General features: G+C 40.7%; 1 protein-coding gene across 1 annotated transcript; it reads left to right on the top strand.

Annotated features, from left to right (window-relative positions):
• The first annotated feature begins 1046 nt into the window (after positions 1-1046).
• Positions 1047-18306, top strand: LOC105945518 (high affinity immunoglobulin gamma Fc receptor I). The gene is made up of 4 exons (XM_031891829.1): positions 1047-1317; positions 4475-4732; positions 15016-15315; positions 18124-18306. The coding sequence occupies exons 1-4, from the start codon at positions 1047-1049 to the stop codon at positions 18243-18245; spliced, it is 951 nt and encodes a 316-aa protein (XP_031747689.1). The 3' UTR covers positions 18246-18306.
• The last annotated feature ends 1828 nt before the right edge of the window (positions 18307-20134 follow it).

Genomic DNA, 20134 nt, shown 5'->3' with positions numbered 1-20134 from the left:
ATTCTACCATATTTTGAAAGCTTAGGTTGTCCTGAAAAAAAACTAAAAGTCCCCCCCGAGGAAAGGCCCCTAAAGTGAAACAGTGCAAAAAGTTCCAAAAACTGTCTGGCAGTAGAAGTTCCGCTTTGACCAAAACGGCTGGCAGTGAAAGGGTTAAAACAACGAAGCAAAACAATAGATATATGCACTTCTGTTTATTCCTGGGAATAAATTATATGTCCCTGTTAATAACCCTCGCTGTCTTTTAAATATGCACCATGGTAATTTGTAATAAAAAAAACACAATTAATACAGAGTTTTGCATCTGATAAAATGTTTGTTTTTTTTGCAGCATCAGTTACAGTTACAGTTACAGTTACAGTTACAGTTACACGTACAGGTGAGACGTTCCTCATACCTCTATCCTAATCTCACAAATTGTCCATGGGAATATACAGGTTTATAGGTATGGGATTTCTTATCTGGAAACCCATTATCCAGAAGGCTCTGGATAATGGATTGAAGACAACCCCCCATAGACTCTATTTTAAGTTAACAATTCTAATTTTTTTTAAAATTATTTTCTTTTACACTTTCTGTTCTATATATATCTAATTTATGTGTCGTGAGAGCACGTTATAATTTAGCCTTTAATAAATACTTTTATATTTCTATTATTCATATGTATGTACAATATATCCAGTTGTAGAATATATATATATATGACGTTGTTATTCATACAATAATTTATATAATAAAGAGTAGTATCGGTTACTGATTGCTTTATATGTTACTCTGTATGCCCAATGTATGGAACCCACTTATTGTACAGCGCTGCGGGATATGTTGCCATTATAAATAAATGTTACTAATAATAATAATGTAGAGTGTAAGCTCTTTTGGGCAGGGCTCTCTTCACCTCTTGTATCGGTTATTGATTGCTTTATATGTTACTCTGTATGTCCAGTGTATGGAACCCACTTATTGTACAGCGCTGCGGGATATGTTGGCGCTTTATAAATAAATGTTAATAATAATAACAGTAGCATCAAAGTAAAATAACTTTTATGATTACAGGAGCTTTGGTGAGGCCGGTGGTTTCCTTCTCTCCAAACTGGGCCACAATAGCTAAGAATGACTCTATAACTCTCACATGTACCGTGGGTCCTACTGCTCCGCTGAGCCAGAGATATTCCTGGTACAGGGACAATAGGAGGATAAATGGAGAGGAACGGAGCTTTATAATTGGGAAAGCAGAAGAGAAGGACAGTGGGAATTACCAGTGCCAGGCCGGTACCAGTGAGAGAAGTGACCCAGTCAGACTGAGCGTTACTAATGGTAAGATATATGTATATCGATAGACACATTTGTTTTTCAGTACAGTGATATAAATATTTGGGGTTGACATAAAATGCCCTCCATGAAGTACAGTATATGGTATACAGTATACATTATCTAATGTACATCTGACATAGGGCTGCTGTATGGGCCCAGAGACAGTGCCCCCCCAGGGGAGCTAGCTCATACCCACTCACAAATATATCCTAATACCCCTCGTTATTTCACGGCAGGCAACTCCATCCCTATGTGTCTGTGGCATAACGCACACACAATATCATACAATAGCAGATGCTGTCGGGCTAATTCTGCGTATATTTAATAAAATTAGATAAATTTCCAATTTTAATATGAGATAAAAAATTTAAGGCTCCTTATTAGTAAAACAGGAGGAGTCTTAAATAATATATGCCCAACTCTGAATTCGATATCGAGCGTTCACAATCAATTGGTATAAAGGTGAAAAATCATGACAATTATTTAATAAAATAATTAATTTATTTAAATATGAATATTACAAAAATGAAATTATTACTTAACACTCCCTGATATCTATCTAATAATTAATCAAAATGAACATTGACCAATAGACATTCTTCAATAAATGGCAAGCATCCACAAGATTATATATGTACGTTCACTTTCAATACTTAATAACAAGGTAATTAAATATGTTGAATTTAAAGGAAGGGTAAATGATTGATTTTGAGGTCTTAAGGAATTCTATCTTTAAATGTTCTTATTTCCCCATTAGATTGTTAACTTGGATATCACATATCTATACTAATGAAAAATAAAATGGACCCAAATTAAACAGATTATTCCCAGTTTGCAACTCTGGGAAAGTCAATGTTTAGGGTAAAACTATAATATACATAGGAATAATAAATATCCAAGCATACAACTTAATCGAGAAAAAGTAAAACAAAATTTATATTTACCAGAGTAGAGTTTTCACTGGCCTGTGATATCACCCTGATCTCCCTTTCTGGATCTTTAAAAACATCTGGTTCTTCCTTTTTCTTGAGAATGAGAATTATAGTTGAGAGTAGTTTCTCCTTCCTCTTCCAGTTTTTAGATCTCTTTAGATTCTCCTTTTTCTTTTTCAGGTTTTCTTTCTTTTTTAGATCCTTCGTCCTTCTTTTTTAGTCCTCCTGTCTCCTAACTTATCCCTCATCTCTATCTAAAACTCCACCTCTGGGATTTATCAACTAGCCAACTGGCATCAAAGGGCAGTCTTTAAGTTAATCTATCACCAGTTGATTTAAATATTTATTACAGTGACCTTTGGACCCATAATGTCCTCCACTATCTGTGGATGTCACTGTTTCCTCAATATTGTGGTCTGAAAATATTCAGAAAATATAAAATAACTTTTGACCTTCCTTAATTCGATGTTACACACTATTGTTGACATTGCTCCACACTAGAACAATGCTGTGTAACTACTTAATACCTTTAGTACACATACAATACACTTGTGAACACACTAGCCATTCAAAATTGGTCTGTCCTTGATTAATTATTACCCTCTCAACAGGTATGCTCTATATTGTGGAGAGTTTGTAAGATCCTTCAAGGTGTTCTCATCTTATTCACCTAGACACCAAGGATTATATAACCTTTGATATTTGCTTTAACCCAAAGGTTATACATCTGGGCTAGTAATCCGATACAAACCTCCTTTTTAACATATACGTTTCTGATCAACTAAACAAAATAACATTCATTATTTATTCCTATATGATTCATCAAAAAGCATAATATCATTCATGAATATATATTCTATTAAGTAACATAATCACATGTTATCATTAACAAATCAGAATATTCTTGTAATTAATAATTATCTTATCTGAAAATCCGACAATGCTATAGACCTGCATGGGTCCAGCCCACTGCCATCCATCAAGAAGGTAGTCTTTGTGCAATTCTTTGTCATTTGCTGAAGTGATGTCATCATAACCTGAAAATGACATCACTCCAGGAAAAGGGGTCATTGTTTAATCCAGAAGTGCAAAATATGGATGCAAATCATCATGTTTTTACCCTGAATGCAGTGCTGTGATGCAAAATTTCCAGTGTTATAGTGAGTGACTTGCTAAGATGGGACTGCTATAATTAGGACAAGAGTTAAGGTGGCCATACACAGGCTGATTCTAGCTGCTGATATGGGTCCCTTAGACAGATTCAGCAGCTAATAGGCCCGTTTAGGGGCACTACCGACGGGTCTGCCCGACCGATATCTGGCCTGAAATCGGGCAGATATCGATCGGGCAGGTTAAAAGATTTAGTTGGATTGGGGACCGCATCGGCTCGTTGATGTGGTCCCCGACCTGACTGCCCCATTGCCACTGTTATAATTTAATTGTTTGGCCCCAGCGTGAATTAGCCTACATTTGTCCGATATCGCCCACCCGTAGGTGGGGATATCGGGTGAAGATCTTGATGCATATGGCAACCTTTAGAGTCCATTTGGGTAAATTGCATTTAAGTTTAGACCCAGTGTTTTCTTAGTGGGAATGGTGGGATGTGAGTTTAATATCAGCATGACTGTACAGTTCATCAGAGAAGGCTCTGTACTGCCAATTGCTGCAATTTGCTAATAGCATTTATATACAAGTATATTTGTGAATGGCATGAATACACACTCAGTCTTGCATCCATTTTAGCACTTTGCACTAGCACTTATGTTCACAAATAAGCACAATTAAGTGAGGAAGCGGATAAGCAGCAATTGTACACAGCTTGGGGAAAGAAATTAATTGGAAGAGATTAAATGCCAATATTCACTAACACATCAGTATAGCTGAACCATTGCTGGTTAATACACACTTACCCACTTAAAGACATTTGCCATAGAATTTTCATACCTTCCCACCAGTGACCTACAGCACCCCAGTCATGGATTTTCTAATAATATTATTATCAAACCCTTCAGAGTATAGGCTATTGAATCATATAATGTAGTATATTAGTGCAACGTAAACTGTTGGTGGGTACAAGGGTAGGACTCAGTGCTTTATTCTATACACAGGGTACAAGTAGGGGCGTTACATAGGGAAACCCTGTATTAGATCCAATCCATTCTTGCCATGCAGAGACTCTACCAGTCCCATTGTATCATATATTTATGTACCTTGTTTCTTCATTCCAGATCGTGTGATTCTGCAGGCGCCCCCAAGTGTTTATGAAGGGGACCCCCTGACTCTGAGATGTTACAGTCCTTATACTAAAGCAGTACATGTAACGTTCTATAAAGATAATGTAACCATATCCTCCTCCCCTACCGACTCACTCACATTGGGTGCAAGTGTGGGAATGGCCGGTACCTACAGATGTAAAGCATTCAAGCTAACAGAATTTAATTATTCCTCTCCTTATACATCTGCTGATACAGCCATAACCATCCAAGGTAAATCTTTACATTTACAATTATTTGTGCTGAACTGTGCATATTACAAGGGAATATCTATATATGCAGGCATTGTGGTACATATTAAACATGTGAGCTAACTTTGGGGCTGTTTCTGGGGTCTGTGCCTAATACACAAGAATACGTTTTTTGGTGTTGTGTACGTTTCCTCTATTATATTCAGTCACTTTCAATCCTCAAAGATTTTAATTTACACCCCCTTCTGGCTCTTAGGAATATAGGGAAATGTCCCCCCTAATTTAGTGCCCCCCTAAGTCCAGTCCTAGGCCCGGTGGGGGAGATCTGCCTTCTCTTCGCTTGAATGGGACAGACTGACAAGTTCTGTGTCACTGTTTGATAAATATATCCCTTTGGCTGAATTATGAAGCAGTCAATATAAAGAGGATCTATTATTTTGCTGTAGATATGTTTAATCTATGAATGGTTGTATGTAATTAAGTGTGTTTTAATAAAAAAAGGATCAATTTAGCATCTGTTAGTATTTATTTTATATATGTTTATTGCCTATGGAAACTGCCAACTACCCAGGCAGTTCTAAAGTTTCTATGAGTTAGCTCAAACTGACAGTAGCCTTTAGTGATGAGCCAAACTGCAAATTTCACCAATAGGCATTGGAGTCAATGTGAAGGTAAAATTATACTGCATTTAGGGCTCAGGAATATACATATACATTGCCCACTGTGTTAGAGGAGCTCTTTCCCACTATGCTACATCTGTTCTTCATGGAGAAAGAAAAGGTTTCCTATTGTGCCAGGGTGAATGCCAGTCTGCGGTGGGGAAAGGCATCACTTAGACACTAGGAAACAGGGTCGGACTGGGCCGCCGGGATATGGGGAAAAATCCCAATGGGCCCCGGTGGCCCAGACCCAACCTGACCATTCCTTCCCTGACGTGTTAAACTTACACATGCTCATGGGAGGATGTAGGGGGGGCCCTGTGGTGGGAGCCCGGGTGGGCCCTGCACCCCCCAGTCTGACCCTGCAAGGAAATATATATTCTAATACACAAAGCCTTTAATTTCATTAATTAATTTCATAACTGAAATAGCCAATATACATATAAAAAGCTAGATACTTGTGTGAGTAGGGTCCCACAGTCAGCATAGAATATAGGCTGGTCTGGTCCCATATAAAGCTGATCTAGACTATAATCTAATGTCACAAAATAAATGACATAAATGACATACATGCTAAAGCAGAGAGTAGCCCTCGTCTAAAATGAACCCTGGACCTTTGTAATAAAAATTTCAAATGAGGACCTTCAACCCCCCCCCCCACACTATATAACCAATTGGCATAATAAATGTTTCAGAACATAACGATAATGTCTGTGCTTTTGCTGCATTTATTTGTGTGTTGTTTTCAAGTGAAACTAAACCCATGGTGAAAAAATGTGTTCAGTGTAACAGCTCTGTAACATGTGGGGAAAGCAATGCTCTGCATTCAGTGTGGCCCCGGTCAGTAGAGAGATAATATGCACCTAACCAAGGATTTGTTATTTCCAGAGCTGTTTCCCAGGCCACAGATCAGAGCGGATAAAGATGGGGTACAGGGGGGAGATGTACTGACCCTATCCTGCCATACGGCCCTTAATCCAGCCAGAGGCGCTACACAGCTACAGTTTGCTTTCTACAGAAATGGGCACAATGTGCAGGGATTCAGTTCTTCCAGTAATTACACCATCCAATCAGCTCGGCCTCAGGACTCTGGGAATTATACCTGTGATACAGCAGCTCCATCAGTCAGTGTGACGAAGGGGAGCCCAGGCTTATCCATCCACATACACGGTGAATATAATGTTCCAGGTAAGGATGGGTGTAATAACTTTCCAAAACACTAATGCTTTATTTACTAAAAATTGGCATCTGCTACTGTCCAAAAATGTTCCTGTTGAATTGGGCTTAATGCAGGGGAAAATGCCATTACTGTCTAAAGTATGTTGAGAACAATCATTCTTAGTACAGGGGAATCCCTATGTGCCATAGTTTTATGGTATCTCTCTGTACAGGCTATGAGCAAACTTAGGGGGCTGTTCCTGCTGAATTGTGCTTAGTACAGGGGAATCCCTATGTGCCATAGTTTTATGGTATCTCTCTGTACAGGCTATGAGCAAACTTAGGAGGCTGTTCCTGCTGAATTGTGCTTAGTACAGGGGAATCCCTATGTGCCATAGTTTTATGGTATCTCTCTGTACAGGCTATGAGCAAACTTAGGAGGCTGTTCCTGCTGAATTGTGCTTAGTACAGGGGAATCCCTATGTGCCATAGTTTTATGGCATCTCTCTGTACAGGCTATGAGCAAACTTAGGAGGCTGTTCCTGCTGAATTGTGCTTAGTACAAAGGAATCCCTATGTGCCATAGTTTTATGGTATCTCTCTGTACAGGCTATGAGCAAACTTAGGAGGCTGTTCCTGCTGAATTGTGCTTAGTACAGGGGAATCCCTATGTGCCATAGTTTTATGGTATCTCTCTGTACAGGCTATGAGCCAACTTAGGGGGCTGTTCCTGCTGAATTGTGCTTAGTACAGGGAAATCCCTATGTGCCATAGTTTTATGGTATCTCTCTGTACAGGCTATGAGCAAACTTAGGGGGCTGTTCCTGCTGAATTGTGCTTAGTAGAGGGGAATCCCTATGTGCCATAGTTTTATGGTATCTCTCTGTACAGGCTATGAGCAAACTTTGGGGGCTGTTCCTGCTGAATTGTGCTTAGTACAGGGGAATCCCTATGTGCCATAGTTTTATGGTATCTCTCTGTACAGGCTAGGAGCAAACTTAGGGGGCTGTTCCTGCTGAATTGTGCTTAGTACAACAACTGCATTTCGCAAATTTTCTTGTTGTTTCGTCAATTTTTTGGCAAAGCGAAATGGGACAGATTCGCTCATAACTACTGGCCAACCCTTCTGAAAACAAGGCTTTCTGGGTCAAAACCGGGCAGTTGGTAATCTTAGTCATCCCCATTATTTCAATTTTAGAGAAAATTCCCTGGGAACCCTATTTCTAATTGCTAATGATCTTGGAGACCTGGGATAAAATTCCCAAATAGATTTTCAAATGGGGGAGAATGTAATAAAAGTCGATAAAAAGTCGGTAAAAAGTCGGTAACGGAAAAATTATCTGAAAATGTATGCCTCCCTGCGCAATTAAAATTTGCAATGTAATAAGAGTCTAATGAACAATTACATTGCAAAATGCAAATTTTTATTCTTATTTGTGCACATTTTCATCTGCTGCACAACTGTAATGTCACCGCGAGATGCACTGACTTCTGACTTTTCATGTACGAACATAAACCAAGAACATATTTAGGGTTATGCAATAAAAGGTATAACGTTTGCTACAGGTCTTGTTACAAGTGATGGGTGAAATGTTTCGCCAGGCATGGATTCTCTGAGAATTTCCGCGTTTCGCCATTGGCGGATTGTTTCGCGAAACGGATGAAAAAATTCACAGCGGAAAAATTCGCCGCACGTCCAAAAATTTTGCCGGCTTCAAAAAAGAATAGTAGCGGGCGTCAAAAGAATAGCTGCGCAACAAAATAAAAGCCGCGGGCGACGAAAGAATAGCCGTGCGACAAAATAAAAGCCGTGGGCGACAAAATAATAGCTGCACATCAAAATAATAGCCACGGGTGACAAAATAATAGCTGTGCGACAAAAGAATAGTCGCGGGTGACAATTTTTTTTGCCGCACGACATTTTCGCCGTTTCGCGGATCTTTTGAAAGATTCGTGAATTTTCCGGCGAAGCGAAATGGAACAGATTCGCTCATCACTACTTGTTACCTTTAGCAGCCAATCAGCGGGTACCATTTACTGGTCATCTGTATAAAAGCAAACATCTTATTGGTTGCTACGGGTTACTGCACCGGGCCAAATGTTATACCTTTTATTACATATGGGAAGGTGAGTGGGCGCTGCTGTACTGGTGTATCGGGGGAGGGGTTGGATGCTTAAACGTTCCCCAGTTTCTTGGGGAGGTATAAACCCTGAGTTTGTTAGTGCTACCGGTGCAGTACCTGTATGGCTATGGTGCTGGCAGGATGTATTTCTGTTTCCGGCAGTGACCACTCTGAGATGAACCCTCCATTCCGTGGTTTTAATTTCCCCTCCGGCCCTGCCTGACACACAAGGAGGCAAAGTATCACAGGTTTTAACACAAACGTGTTTATTTCTCATTCCCTGCTTCAGCTCATCATGTCTGTCCTGTTCCTTATTATCTCTCTCAGTAAGTAGCAGCCATTTCACTTACATTGCCTGATATTTTGTTATTATATGTCTATATTACTATTAGATTGTAAGTGCTTCTGGGCAGGGACTGCCTCCCTCTATAACTGAGCGCTTAGTCTTATTTATATTTAATATTGTATGGCTTCCTGTCTGTTCTGTAGCACTAAATATAAATACTATCATATGGGGGTATGTTCCCATTGCTACATGCCACATACTTAGCTAAACCTATACATATTGGGCATCAAACTGTTCAGTGGACCCCTGGCGTTCATATTTAGGGTGTTTTATTTGGTTACTTTATGACCTGTAGGAGATAAGATACTATAGACTGGAAGCTGTGAAGCAATTTTTTAAAAATGTCACAAATTTTGATAAAAACCAATAACTTTAGGAAAGCATTGTGACTTGATAGTTCGGAGCAGACAGACAGTTGTGCCTATTCTGTATTCCCCAGAATCTGTTCTTTCCAGAGTATTAGTGGAATATTTGGCCTTGAAATCTAAAGTATGCAGCTTTCTGGAGCAGTGCTTTGGGAATTTGGTAGGTACTGCTGGGAGTTTGTGACCTATACAAGTGAGAAATCTCCATAAAACTATATATATTTGGTATTGGCACGTTCAGGAGACATGGGACTTTCCAAATCAGTTGTATTTTTGAGCATAAAATAATTTTTGTTTCTAGTATGTGTGTTTATATTATGGAAAATTTGTTTGTTTGTTTTTTTTTAATTTAGAAGCCTATATCTTGTTACAGAATTGGAATTACACAAAAATTCCACCATATTTCGAAAGCTTAGTTTGTCCCGAATAAAACAATTGTTTTCCTGGGTAAACTAAAAGCCCCCCCGAGGAAAGGCCCCTAAAGTGAAACAGTGCAAAATGTTCAAGAACTGTCTGGCAATACAAGTTCCACTTTGACCAAAACGGCTGGCAGTGAAAGGGTTAAAACAACAAAGCAAAACAATAGATATATATGCACTTTTGTTTATTCCTGGGAATAAAATATATTTCCCTGGTAATAACCCTCGCTGTCTTTTAAATATGTACCATGTTAATTTGTAATAAAAAAACACAATTAATACAGAGTTTTTGCATCTGATAAAATGTTTGTTTTTTTGCAGCATCAGTTACAGTTACAGTTACAGTTACAGTTGCAGTTACAGTTACACGTACAGGTGAGACGTTCCTCATACCTCTATCCTAATCTCACAAACTGTCCATGGGAATATACAGGCTTATAGGTATGGGATTTCTTATCTGGAAACCCATTATCCAGAAGGCTCTGGATAATGAATTGAAGACAACCCACCACAGACTCTATTTTAAGTTAACAATTCTAATTTTTTTTTTAATTATTTCCTTTTACACTTTCTGCTCTATATATCTAATTTATGTGTCTTGAAAGCACAGTTTATAGGCCAGAATAATCCTGGACTGTTATTCTTTTTCAGTTTGTGCTAGTTATAATTTAGCCTTTAATATATACTTTTATATTTCTATTATTCATATGTATGTACAATATATCCAGTTGTAGAAAAAAAAAATATGTATATAAGGTTGTTATTTATACAATAATTTATATAATAAAGAGTAGTATCGGTTACTGATTGCTTTATATGTTACTCTGTATGCCCAATGTATGAAACCCACTTATTGTACAGTGCTGCGGGATATGTTGGCGCTTTATAAATAAATGTTAATAATAATAATAATGAAGAGTGTAAGCTCTTTTGGGCAGGGCTCCCTTCCCCTCCTGTATCGGTTACTGATTGCTTTATATGTTACTCTGTATGCCCAATGTATGTAACCCACTTATTGTACAGCACTGCGGGATATGTTGGCGCTTTATAAATAAATGTTAATAATAATAATAATGTAGAGTGTAAGCTCTTTTGGGCAGGGCCCTCTTCCCCTCTTGTATCGGTTACTGATTGCTTTATATGTTACTCTGTATGCCCAATGTATGTAACCCACTTATTGTACAGCGCTGCGGGATATGTTGGCACTTTATAAATAAATGTTAATAATAATAATAATAATGTAGAGTGTAAGCTCTTTTGGGCAGGGCTCTCTTCCCCTCCTGTATCGGTTACTGATTGCTTTATATGTTACTCTGTATGCCCAATGTATGTAACCCACTTATTGTACAGCGCTGCGGGATATGTTGGCACTTTATAAATAAATGTTAATAATAATAATAATAATGTAGAGTGTAAGCTCTTTTGGGCAGGGCTCCCTTCCCCTCCTGTATCGGTTACTGATTGCTTTATATGTTACTCTGTATGCCCAATGTATGTAACCCACTTATTGTACAGCGCTGCGGGATATGTTGGCGCTTTATAAATAAACGTTAATAATAATAATAATAATAGTAGCATCAAAGTAAAATAACTTTTCTGATTACAGGAGCTTTCGCAAGGCCTGTGGTGTCCTTCTCTCCAAACTGGGCCACAATATCTCGGCATGAAACTATAACTCTCACATGTACCGTGGGTCCTACTGCTCCGCTGAGCCAGAGATATTCCTGGTACAGGGACAATAAGAGGATAAATGGAGAGGAACGGAGCTTTATAATTGGGAAAGCAGAAGAGAAGGACAGTGGGAATTACCAGTGCCAGGCCGGTACCAGTGAGAGAAGTGACCCAGTCAGACTGAATGTTACAAATGGTAATATATATGTATATTGATAGACACATTTGTTTTTCAGTACAGTGATATAAATATTTGGGGTTGACATAAAATGCCCTCCATGAAGTACAGTATATGGGCAGATAATGTACAGCTGACATAGGGCTGCTGTATGGGCCCAGAGACAGTGCCCCCCCCCCCCCCCCAGGGGAGCTAGCTCATACCCACTCACAAATATATCCCAATACCCCTCGCTATTTCATGGCAGACAACTACATCCCTGTGTCTGTGGCATAACGCACACACAATATCATACAATATCAGATGCTATAGACCTGCATGGGTCCAGCCCACTGCCATCCATCAACAAGGTAGTCTTTGTGCAATTCTTTGTCATTTGCTGAAGTGATGTCATCATAACCTGAAAATGACATCACTCCAGGAAAAGGGGTCATTGTTTAACCCATAAGTGCAAAATATGGATGCAAATCATCATATTTTTACCCTGAATGCAGTGCTGTGATGCAGAATTCCAGTGTTATTGTTAGTGTCTTGCTAAGATGGTAAAAAAACAACAAAACACAAATACAAGAGTACTGTAGAAATGATACCTATATTGGCTAACAATAAAAATACATTGCAAGCTTTCGGAGCTCTAAGGCCCCTTCATCAGGCAAAATACAAATGAGAACTATTATTATTATTATTATTATTTTTGACACTGGCTAACACGGTACTACAGTTTTTGTGTTGCTAAGATGGGACTGCTATAATTAGGACAAGAGTTAAGGTCCCATACACAGGCTGATTGTAGCTGCTGATATGGGTCCCCTGGACAGATTCGGCAGCTTATCGGCCCGTGTAGGGGCAGAAACGAGGGGCCTGCCCGACCGATATCTGGCCTGAAATTGGGCAGATATTGATTGGGCAGGTTAAAAGATTTAGTTGGATCGGGGACCGCATTGGCTCATTGACGTGGTCCCCGAACCGACTGCCCCATTGCCGCCATTATAATTTGATCGTTTGGCCCCAGGGAGAATTAGCCCACCCGTAGGTTGGGATATCAGGAGAAGATCCACTCGCTTGGTGACCTCGACCTGGGAGGAAAGAGATTAATTGGAAGAGATTAAATGCCAATTCCAGTTTACACTAACACATCAGTATAGCTGAACCATTTCTGGTTAATGCCATAGAATTTCATACCTTCTCACTAATGACCTACTGCACCCCAGTCATGGATTTTCTAATAATTCTAATCATTATCAAACCATTAAGAGTATGTGCTACTGAATCATACAGTGGGGGTATATTAGGGCAATGTAAACTGCCGGTGGGTACAAGGGTAGGACTCAAGGCTTTATTCTATACACAGGGTACAAGTAGGGGCGTTACATAGGGAAACCCTGTATTAGATCCAATCCATTCTTGCCATGCAGAGACTCTACCAGTCCCATTATATCATATATTTATGTACCTTGTTTCTTCATTCCAGATCGTGTGATTCTGCAGGCGCCCCCAAGTGTTTATGAAGGGGACCCCCTGACTCTGAGATGTTACAGTCCTTATACTAAAGCAAAAGAAGTAATGTTCTATAAAGATAATGTAATGATATCCTCCTCCCCTACCGACTCAGTCACATTGGGTGCAAGTGTGGGAATGGCCGGTACATACAGATGTAGAGCAATCCTGCTGTTAGAATTAAATCATTACGCTCCTCATTCATCTGTTGATATAGCCATAACCATCCAAGGTAAATTTCTAGGATTATCATTAGTGATGAGCGAATATGTCCCTTTTCACTTTGCTGAAAAAGTTTGTGAAACTGCTGTAAAATTTGCAGAGCGCATTGAGTAGGCTTGTTTTGCAGCTGCCGCACAACTTTTTTGTGTGGGTGAATTTTCTTTTTCCGTACTCCAAATGGTTTAAAGTCAATGGGTTTTTTCTCACTCCAAATACATTAAAGTCAAAGGGCGGTTTTTTCTCTGTGAAATTTTTTTCTCGTAAAGATTTTGCTGCAGTTTGAAAACAATCGCCGATGAGGAAATGCGGAATTTTGCCGCAAATCCATGCAGGGTAAAAATTTTTTTACCATCACGATTTATCATTACTTGTGCTGGATTGTGCTTATTACAAGGGAATATCAATATTTGCCGGCATAGACTGTGGGACACTATATCTCTGCATAACTGCTTCTGGTTTCTAGATATTTAAGAGCATGTGCCCCCTAATTCTGTGCCCCCCCTAGGCCTGACCACAGATCTGAGCCTGGAGGGAAAATTCTGCCTCCTCTCTATTCACTTAAATGGGACAGACCATGCTGAGTTCTGTTTCATACTTTGATAAACAAACTCCATTGGCTGAATTATGAAGCAGTCAATATAAAGGGGAGCTGTCATTTGCTGATTGTAGATATGTTTACTCTATTAATGGTTATACTGTATGTATTTATATGTGTTTTCATTTAAAAAAAAAAAATCAATTTAGCATCTGTGGGCATTTCATTTATATATAGTTATTACCTATGAAAACCTGCCTGTATCCGCTCACATTGATAGTGATGAGTCAAACCGCAAATTTCACCAATAGGCATTGGAGTCAATGTGAAGGCGAAATAATACTGCATTTAGGGCTCAGGAATAGCATATACATTGCCCACCTATTTTCCACTTTGCTACATCTGTTCTTCATGGAGAAAGAAAAGGTTTCCTATTGTGCCAGGGTGAATGCCAGTCTGCGGTGGGGAAAGGCATGTAATCACTTAGACACTGGGATACAGGGTCGGACTGGGCCGGGACACTGGGGAAAAATCCCAATGGGCCCCGGTGACCCAGACCCAACCTGACCGTTCCTTCCCTGATGTGTTAAACTTACACATGCTCATGGGAGGATGTCGGGGGGGACCCTGTGGTGGGAGCCCCGGTGGGCCCTGCACCCCCCAGTCTGACCCTGCCAGGAAATATATATTTCAGCATATAGTCAGTATATAGTCAGCATAGAATATAGGCTGGTCTGGTCCCATATAAAGCTGATCTAGACTATAATCTAATGTCACAAAATAAATGACATAAATGACATACATGCTAAAGCAGAGAGCATGTCTAAAATGAACCCTGGACCTTTGCAATAAAAATTTCAAATGAGGACCTTCAACCCCCCCCCCACACTATATAACCAATTGGCACAATAAATGTTTCAGAACATAACGATAATGTCTGTGATTTTGCTGCATTTATTTGTGTGTTGTTGTTTTTTTTTCAAGTGAAACAAATTGCATGGCGAAAAAATGTGCTTCTTATGGCTCAGTGTAACAGCTCTGTAACATGTGGGGAAAGCAATGCTCTGCATTCAGTGTGGCCCCGGTCAGTAGAGAGATAATATGCACCTAACCAAGGATTTGTTATTTCTAGAGCTGTTTCCCAGGCCAGAGATCAGAGCGGATAAAGATGGGGTACAGGAGGGAGATGTACTGACCCTATCCTGCCATACGGCCCTTAATCCAGCCAGAGGCGCTACACAGCTACAGTTTGCTTTCTACAGAAATGGGCACAATGTGCAGGGATTCAGTTCTTCCAGTAATTACACCATCCAATCAGCTCGGCCTCAGGACTCTGGGAATTATACCTGTGATACAGCAGCTCCATCAGTCAGTGTGACGAAGGGGAGCCCAGGCTTATCCATCCACATACACGGTGATTATGATGTGCCAGGTAAGGATGGGTGTAATAACTTTCCAAAACACTAATGCTTTATTTACTAAAAATTGGCATCTGCTACTGTCCAAAAAAATGTTCCTGTTGAATTGTGCTTAATGCAGGGGAAAAATGCCATTACTGTCTAAAGTATGTTGAGAACAATCATTCTTAGCACAGGGGAATCCTTATCCTGCCATAGTTTTATGGTATCTCTCTGTACAGGCTATGAGCAAACTTAGGGGGCTGTTCCTGCTGAATTGTGCTTAGTACAGGGGAATCCCTATGTGCCATAGTTTTATGGTATCTCTCTGTACAGGCTATGAGCAAACTTAGGGGGCTGTTCCTGCTGAATTGTGCTTAGTACAGGGGAATCCCTATGTGCCATAGTTTTATGGTATCTCTCTGTACAGGCTATGAGCAAACTTAGGGGGCTGTTCCTGCTGAATTGTGCTTAGTACAGGGGAATCCCTATGTGCCATAGTTTTATGGTATCTCTCTGTACAGGCTATGAGCAAACTTAGGGGGCTGTTCCTGCTGAATTGTGCTTAGTACAGGGGAATCCCTATGCTGCCATAGTTTTATGGTGTCTCTCTGTACAGGCTATGAGCAAACTTAGGGGGCTGTTTACCCCCACTCTGTGTAATCTATCCTTCAGCCAGTTCGCTACCCAATTACAAATATTATGTTCTAAGCCAATATTCCTCAATTTGATCATTAACCTTCTGTGAGGTACTGTATCAAACGCTTTAGCAAAGTCCAAGTAGATGACATCAACTGCCATTCCAGCATCAAGGTTCCTGCTCACCTCCTCATAAAAGGCGACTAAATTAGTCTGGCAAAATCTGTTACGCATAAAACCATGCTGGCACAAACTAATAGTATTGTGAACTGCAATGTATTCAAGTACCCTATCCCTTATTACCCCTTCCAAAAGCTTTCCTACTACTGATGTCAGACTAACAGGCCTATAGTTTTCAGGCTGAGAACGGGATCCCTTTTTAAATAATGGCACCACATTAGCATAGTAACATAGTAACATAGTAAGTTGGGTTGAAAAAAGACATACGTCCATCAAGTTCAACCATAATGCCTATACCTAACCTGCCTAACTGCTAGTTGATCCAGAGGAAGGCAAAACCCCATCTGAAGCCTCTCTAATTTGCCTCAGAGGGGAAAAAATTCCTTCCTGACTCCAAGATGGCAATCGGACCAGTCCCTGGGGCAACTTGTACTAAGAGCTATCTCCCATAACCGTGTATTCCCTCACTTGCTAAGAATCCACCCAACCCCTTCTTAAAGCTATATAATGTATCAGCCAGCACGACTGATTCGGGGAGGGAATTCCAGAACCTCACAGCTCTCACTGTAAAAAATCCTTTCCGAATATTTAAATGGAACCTCCCTTCTTCTAAACGGAGTGGGTGCCCTCGTGCCCGTTGGAAGGACCTACTGGTAAATAAAACACTAGAGAGGTTATTATATGATCCCTTTATATATTTATACATAGTTATCATGTCACCTCTTAAGCGCCTCTTCTCCAGTGTAAACACACCCAACTTGGCCAGTCTTTCCCCATAACTGAGACTTCCCATACCCTTTAGCAGCTTAGTTGCCCTTCTCTAGACCCTCTCTAACTCAATAATGTCCCGTTTGAGCACTGGAGACCAAAACTGAACAGCATATTCTAGATGGGGCCTTACCAGCGCTCTGTAAAGGGGAAGAATAACCCCCTCCTCCCGTGAATCTATACCCCTTTTAATACAGCTCAAAACCTTGTTTGCCCTTGCAGCTGCTGCCTGGCATTGCTTGCTACAGCCAAGTTTATTATCTACAAGGACTCCAAGGTCCTTCTCCATTATGGATTTGCCTAGTGCAGTCCCATTAAGGGTATACGGGGCTTGCATATTTTTACATCCCAGGTGCATGACCTTCCGCCAGTCTCTCGGCACCATGCCAGACCTCAATGAATCCTGAAAAATTAAGTGAAGAGGTTTGGCAATCACAGCGCTCAGCTCATTTAATACCCTGGGATGAATCCCATCCGGCCCTGGACCTTTGTTTACCTTTACATGTTCAAGTCTCTTTTGAATTTCCTCCCCAGTGACCCACGCGTCAGTAGCTAAATTACTAGAACTGGGCATATTGCTTAATTTTTTTACTATTCACATAATTAAAAAATAATTTAGGATTATTTTTACTCCTAGCTGCAATATCCCTTTCCATCTCTATTTTAGCTGCCTGATAGCTTTTTTGCTGCTTTATTTGCCCCCTTGTACCTGATGAAAGTCCCAGCTGCCCCAGCTAACTTGAATGCTTTAAAAGCATATTTTTTCTTACCAACCCCGACAATAACACTTTTATTCAGCCATAAAGGTTTTGCTTTGCGATGCCTCTCCTTGCTTACAAGGGGAATATACTGTTGTGTATACCTACAAAGCAATGTTTTAAAGATGTTCCATTTTCCTTCTGTGTCTAACCCTATGAAAAGCCTTGGAAACCATGTTATGATCACTGTTCCCCAAATGCCCCCCCCCACACAAATGTTAGAGATGAGTTCAGTATTATTAGATATCACCAGGTCCAAAATGGAGTCATTCCTAGTAGGCTCAATAGGGTCATTCCCAGCTACAGTATATCAGACACATACCCCTGGTTGCTATGTTGGAGGCTTGTACTAGTTATAACACTACTGGAGGGATTTAGGAATACATGGGCATTAGTGAGTAACAACTAAGAATATGCTAACTAAGAAAATGATAGGAAAAATAATGATACCATTTTATAGAGAGATACAAGTCTAATCTTTTTATTGTTGCCTTGCAGGAGGAACCCTGAGAGACAGACGTTACACCATAGAGAATACCATAAGGCTTGCCCTGGCTGTGTGTATACTCCTCTCTGGCTCATTGCTCTCTTACTGCCATATCAACAGGGAACTCAACTAATCCTTAAGGGAAATTTCATTACATTGCTTTTTTCATTATATAAAATTACATATTTTAGGCATTACTGGTCTGGTTGGGTGCCCCTGCCTTTACTTTTTAAAAATTAAGCAATCCTCTGAATCATACAGTTAGGTTACCCTGGTTTTCTCATAGGAATCTTGCCCACTGTGACAGAATGCTCTGTTATACAGATAGCTAGAATCTCAGCCATAAAGCAGGGCAGGACTGCTGCTTACAATGGGGGGATCAGATAGGATCTGTGCCACTGTGACAGAATGCTCTGTTATACAGATAGCTAGAATCTCAGCCATAAAGCAGGGCAGGACTGCTGCTTACAATGGGGGGATCTGATAGGATCTGTGCCACTGTGACAGAATGCTCTGTTATACAGATAGCTAGAATCTCAGCCATAAAGCAGGGCAGGACTGCTGCTTACAATGGGGGGATCAGATAGGATCTGTGCCACTGTGACAGAATGCTCTGTTATACAGATAGCTAGAATCTCAGCCATAAAGCAGGGCAGGACTGCTGCTTACAATGGGGGGATCAGATAGGACCTGTGCCACTGTGACAGAATGCTCTGTTATACAGATAGCTAGAATCTCAGCCATAAAGCAGGGCAGGACTGCTGCTTACAATGGGGGGATCAGATAGGATCTGTGCCACTGTGACAGAATGCTCTGTTATACAGATAGCTAGAATCTCAGCCATAAAGCAGGGCAGGACTGCTGCTTACAATGGGGGGATCAGATAGGATCTGTGCCACTGTGACAGAATGCTCTGTTATACAGATAGCTAGAATCTCAGCCATAAAGCAGGGCAGGATTGCTGCTTACAATGGGGGGATCAGATAGGATCTGTGCCACTGTGACAGAAAGCTCTGTTATACAGATAGCTAGAATCTCAGCCATAAAGCAGGGCAGGACTGCTGCTTACAATGGGGGGATCAGATAGGATCTGTGCCACTGTGACAGAATGCTCTGTTATACAGATAGCTAGAATCTCAGCCATAAAGCAGGGCAGGACTGCTGCTTACAATGGGGGGATCAGATAGGATCTGTGCCACTGTGACAGAAAGCTCTGTTATACAGATAGCTAGAATCTCAGCCATAAAGCAGGGCAGGACTGCTGCTTACAATGGGGGGATCAGATAGGATCTGTGCCACTGTGACAGAATGCTCTGTTATACAGATAGCTAGAATCTCAGCCATAAAGCAGGGCAGGATTGCTGCTTACAATGGGGGGATCAGATAGGATCTGTGCCACTGTGACAGAAAGCTCTGTTATACAGATAGCTAGAATCTCAGCCATAAAGCAGGGCAGGACTGCTGCTTACAATGGGGGGATCAGATAGGATCTGTGCCACTGTGACAGAATGCTCTGTTATACAGATAGCTAGAATCTCAGCCATAAAGCAGGGCAGGACTGCTGCTTACAATGGGGGGATCAGATAGGATCTGTGCCACTGTGACAGAATGCTCTGTTATACAGATAGCTAGAATCTCAGCCATAAAGCAGGGCAGGATTGCTGCTTACAATGGGGGGATCAGATAGGATCTGTGCCACTGTGACAGAAAGCTCTGTTATACAGATAGCTAGAATCTCAGCCATAAAGCAGGGCAGGACTGCTGCTTACAATGGGGGGGGGTATCAGATAGGATCTGTGCCACTGTGACAGAATGCTCTGTTATACAGATAGCTAGAATCTCAGCCATAAAGCAGGGCAGGACTGCTGCTTACAATGGGGGGGGGGATCAGATAGGATCTGTGCCACTGTGACAGAATGCTCTGTTATACAGATAGCTAGAATCTCAGCCATAAAGCAGGGCAGGACTGCTGCTTACAATGGGGGGGATCAGATAGGGATTTTTATTAAGAAATTAAAACAT

The sequence above is a fragment of the Xenopus tropicalis genome, chromosome 8, assembly GCF_000004195.4.
Source record: "Xenopus tropicalis strain Nigerian chromosome 8, UCB_Xtro_10.0, whole genome shotgun sequence".
In the NCBI taxonomy this organism is placed as follows: domain Eukaryota; kingdom Metazoa; phylum Chordata; class Amphibia; order Anura; family Pipidae; genus Xenopus; species Xenopus tropicalis.
The sequence above is the reverse complement of the archived record's forward strand: the minus strand, read 5'-3'. Positions and strand labels throughout refer to the sequence as shown.

What these genes read in the sequence shown, in the direction of transcription:
- LOC105945518 (XM_031891829.1), top strand. Translation starts at nt 1,047, where the DNA reads ATGATTACAGGAGCTTTGGTGAGGCCGGTGGTTTCCTTCTCTCCAAAC. An exon ending in CAGACTGAGCGTTACTAATG is followed by an intron (nt 1,318 to 4,474) that starts GTAAGATATATG and finishes TCTTCATTCCAG; the next exon opens with ATCGTGTGATTCTGCAGGCG. An exon ending in CGGTGATTATGATGTGCCAG is followed by an intron (nt 15,316 to 18,123) that starts GTAAGGATGGGT and finishes GTTGCCTTGCAG; the next exon opens with GAGGAACCCTGAGAGACAGA.